This window comes from Quercus lobata, chromosome 10 (assembly GCF_001633185.2).
Source record: "Quercus lobata isolate SW786 chromosome 10, ValleyOak3.0 Primary Assembly, whole genome shotgun sequence".
Classification (NCBI taxonomy): Eukaryota; Viridiplantae; Streptophyta; class Magnoliopsida; order Fagales; family Fagaceae; genus Quercus; species Quercus lobata.
In genome coordinates, this window is record NC_044913.1 from 15,105,739 (window position 1) to 15,109,467 (window position 3,729).

General features: G+C 36.4%; 1 protein-coding gene across 1 annotated transcript; it reads right to left on the reverse strand.

The window, feature by feature from the left end:
* On the reverse strand, window positions 1-3,086 carry LOC115965825 (protein NRT1/ PTR FAMILY 2.11-like). The gene is made up of 4 exons (XM_031085121.1): window positions 2,952-3,086; window positions 2,626-2,843; window positions 1,725-2,284; window positions 1-1,028 (listed from the first exon to the last, which is right to left on the reverse strand). The coding sequence occupies exons 1-4, from the start codon at window positions 3,031-3,033 to the stop codon at window positions 125-127; spliced, it is 1,764 nt and encodes a 587-aa protein (XP_030940981.1). The 5' UTR covers window positions 3,034-3,086; the 3' UTR covers window positions 1-124.
* Window positions 3,087-3,729: the final 643 nt, after the last annotated feature.

Consider the following 3,729-nt stretch of genomic DNA (forward strand, 5'->3'; position numbering starts at 1 on the left):
TTAACAAATAATTTATTGTAATTGATGGAGTATAAAGTAGAACTTTGAGAAAACATATTATTTTTCTTTTATTCAAGGTGTTTAACTTTTTTTTTTTTCCGTTGTTCATGAAATTCTAGGCATTCTAAACAAGAGGTTTTTCTTTTTCAGACTGCATTTTCCCAATGTCAACTTCATGAACACTGGTGCCACTTCCTTTGTACTTGTACCACTTTGCACACATTATGAAGTAACCAAAGTTTACTACCTCTATTGCAGCAATCAAGTAATAAAAGTAATCCAATCTTCCCTTGTTAAGATCTTGAGGCAACCATTGCCCAGTTGCAGCTCCAGAAGTAGTCCTGTGAACCACTGACACCAAGAAACTACTCAAGTAATTGGACAAAGCAAAACCAACAAATAAGAAAGACCCACCAATGCTTCTCATGTTTTCTGGGAATTGCTTGTAATAGAATTCAACTCCAGCAATGACGGTAAATGCTTCAGAAAGTCCTACCAGTGATAGCTGTGGCACCAACCACATACCAGAAAGAGAAGAAATTGCACCTCTTCTTGGGTCTATACCTACTGGTTTATTGAGAGCCAACGTTCTTCTCCTTTCTTCAACAACTGCTGACACAAGCATGGTGATTATAGCAAGAACCATGCCAACACCCATCTTTTGCAGGACTGTGATGCCACCTTCTTTGCCTGTGAACCTTCTTAGTATTGGGACTATGATCCGGTCATAGATTGGTATCCAGATAGTGAGGGCAAGCATGTTGAAAACAGTGTAGGAGGCAGCAGGGATGTCAAAATTGGTATTGCCAAGGCGTCTATCAAATTGGAGGGCTTGGAATACTGCGTATGTTTGTTGTTGGACCAGGACAATATAGTATACACTGGCTGAGGCCCAGATGGGAATCACTCTCATCACGCATTTTGCTTGTTCCACTTGCTGCATACTGCAAAGTCTCCATGGATTGGCTGCTGATCCGTCAGATTTTAGTTGGTCTTCAGGGGATCTGATTGCGGCTTTATCTAGAAACCTGAGAAAACCATTCCCTTGGTTAGTTATTGAGATCTCGTGGACCATGTCAACTAAAGAAAAAAAGAAATAATATGTCAATAATTTTTATAACAAATTTTAAGTGGCAGGGTGTTACTGGTTGTTATTGTTAGTGCAAAAAAGTAATCTTAGTATTAGTTTCAGATTTGAATCAATAACAACTAACCACCTGTGATTTGTTGTAAAAATGTTATAAACGTAGCATCTCTCAAAGAAAAAAGGGTTAATGTGTAATTGGACTTTGTTGAGTGTGTCCTAAAGGTAGAATAGACTTAACACACAAAACTTGGAAAATGTATAGATGTGTGATGAATAACAATCTTATCTACGTCGTTCCACTTTATACTCTATCAATTATAGCTTACCAATATTACACGTTTTTGTCTCTTTCTTTCTTTCTTTCTTTACTTTTCTTCTTCTGCTTCCCTCTTTTTTCTTTTCTTTTTTCACTTTTTTTTTCATATAAAGTAATCTAAATTTAAAATGAAATTAAACAAATTAGTATCGGCACTTGGTAGAACATAAAGTGGAGCGCTTTAGTGGTAATGAATTTTTGTTACATGTATGATACAGGGTCTCAAAATCAATTGTTAAGGTAGGAGACTAATAAAAATGGCAGGAGGCATAGAGTTCTAAAGAGCCAAAAATACTTTAGTAGATGAGCAGCTTCTGTTACCTGAACTGGTCAGTGTAAGGAAGCTTGGAGTTGATGGTAACTGTGGGAATATGGTTAAAAAGGGAGAGCCATGGTTGCTCTGGTAGTTTCAATTGCCTCTTCTTGACTGCGGCCACTATAACCTGCACTATGCTTGCCAAAGGACTACCCTCGGGTTTCAGAATCACATAAATTCGTGTACCAACAAAGAAGAGTACACATGATAAGAGCATCAGGAAAGTAGGAATCGCCAACCCCCAGGCCCAGCTCACACTGGATTGCACGTATACAATGAATGTTAAAGACACCATCATGGCAAAAGTGAAGGTGAAGTAGTACCAATTGAAGAAGCTGCTGATTCCCCTCTTTCCAGATTCAGTGTTGGGATTGAATTGGTCAGCACCAAAGGCCAAGTTACACGGCCTAATGCCACCAGCCCCTACAACAAGTAGTCCCAGGCTGCTTAATAGAAAAGCCATTTGCCATGGTGTTGGTCCAGGGCAATTCCCTATCTCTTTTGTTTCACAGTGGGGGGGATGCAGTTTTGCAATTGCTGCTGTTAGACACAGTACAAGCATCCCCTTTTAAGCAAAAAAAAAAAAAAAAAATTAGAGATGCAAGGTATCAAATGGACAGTCGCAGATGAAAAGTTTATGGAAATTGATATTCACCATTTGAAATGATTCCTTTTCATGGTTCAAATTAGATATTATTAATTTAGAAGTGTATCTAGTGTCATGTTATTTGAAATTTTAAATAATATGATAGTCTGTACACTATTGGAACATGGTGCTAAACTTAGTTTGGCATCAGTTTTATTATGGTTGCTTACAATTTCTTACAGGAACATGCACACATGCTTATCTAAAACTATGTTTACACTTCACATGAAAGATTGTAAATAGTAGTGCAATAGCAGTACCAAAAAAGAGGCGACTGAGGCAAAACCCAACGTGTTGTAACGGCCAAAGTAAGTATCACAGAGGAAAGCTCCAAGTAAGGTAGCAAAGTTGGTGGTACCATTGAAGATGTTGATAAGAAGTGTGGCACTGATGCTCTTCATGTTGAACACAGTAGTGAAATAGACCAAGAGGTTTGTTGATGTGCCAAGGGTCCCTAGCTTCTCAAAAGTCTCATTGCCTGCATTATTGGTAATCAAACATAACATAAGAAGAGTTTTTTTTGTTTTTTTATTTTTTTTATTTTTTAGAATTATACTCTGCCTCTCTCTCCCTTTTCTTTTCTTACCTATAACAAATGGCATGGCCTTAACTCCTCTGTAGTTTATCTGAGGCTCATCTGTTGTAACGGCCTTGTCGTTCTTCTCCATATCTCCCTGCACTCCCCCTTTGCTGGTTTTGCTATATGTTTGTTTGTTGCATAGAAAATGCTTACTGTAATGAATATATATATATAGAAAATGCTTACTGTAATGAATATATATATATAGAAAATGCTTACTGTAATGAATATATATATAGCTGAGAGGAAAGACATTGAAGTTTCACTATTCTATTCACTCGTTTAAGTTCCTCCCTCAATGGAGTCATTTCTTTCACTTTCAGTATTACTTGTTCGAAAATGAGAGTTTTGGATTTATTATTGTATTTCAAAGTTGCCAATCTAGACCACAAAACTGTTATTACTAATATCACTGAAACCTAAAAAATGACCAAAATACCCACGGAACCTAAAGATTATTAAAATATCCTCAAAACCTAAAAAAATGACTGAAATACCTCCGAAACATAAAATAAAATTACCGAAATACCCCCCGAAACCTGAAAATGACCAAAATACTCCCTATAAACTTAAAATTACCAAAATACCCTCTAAACCTAAAAAAATGACTAAAATACCCCCCCGAAACCTTAAAATTACCAAAATACCCCATAAACATATAAAATGACAAGAATACCCCCATAACATTGAAATACCAAAATAACTCTGAAATCTATAAAATTACCAAAATAGCCCCAAAATCTAAAAATTACCAAAATATCTCTAAAACCTAAAAAATGACAAA

What these genes read in the sequence shown, in the direction of transcription:
- LOC115965825 (XM_031085121.1), bottom strand. Translation starts at nt 3,033, where the DNA reads ATGGAGAAGAACGACAAGGCCGTTACAACAGATGAGCCTCAGATAAAC. An exon ending in GGCCATGCCATTTGTTATAG is followed by an intron (nt 2,844 to 2,951) that starts GTAAGAAAAGAA and finishes CCAATAATGCAG; the next exon opens with GCAATGAGACTTTTGAGAAG. An exon ending in CCTCAGTCGCCTCTTTTTTG is followed by an intron (nt 2,285 to 2,625) that starts GTACTGCTATTG and finishes TTTGCTTAAAAG; the next exon opens with GGGATGCTTGTACTGTGTCT.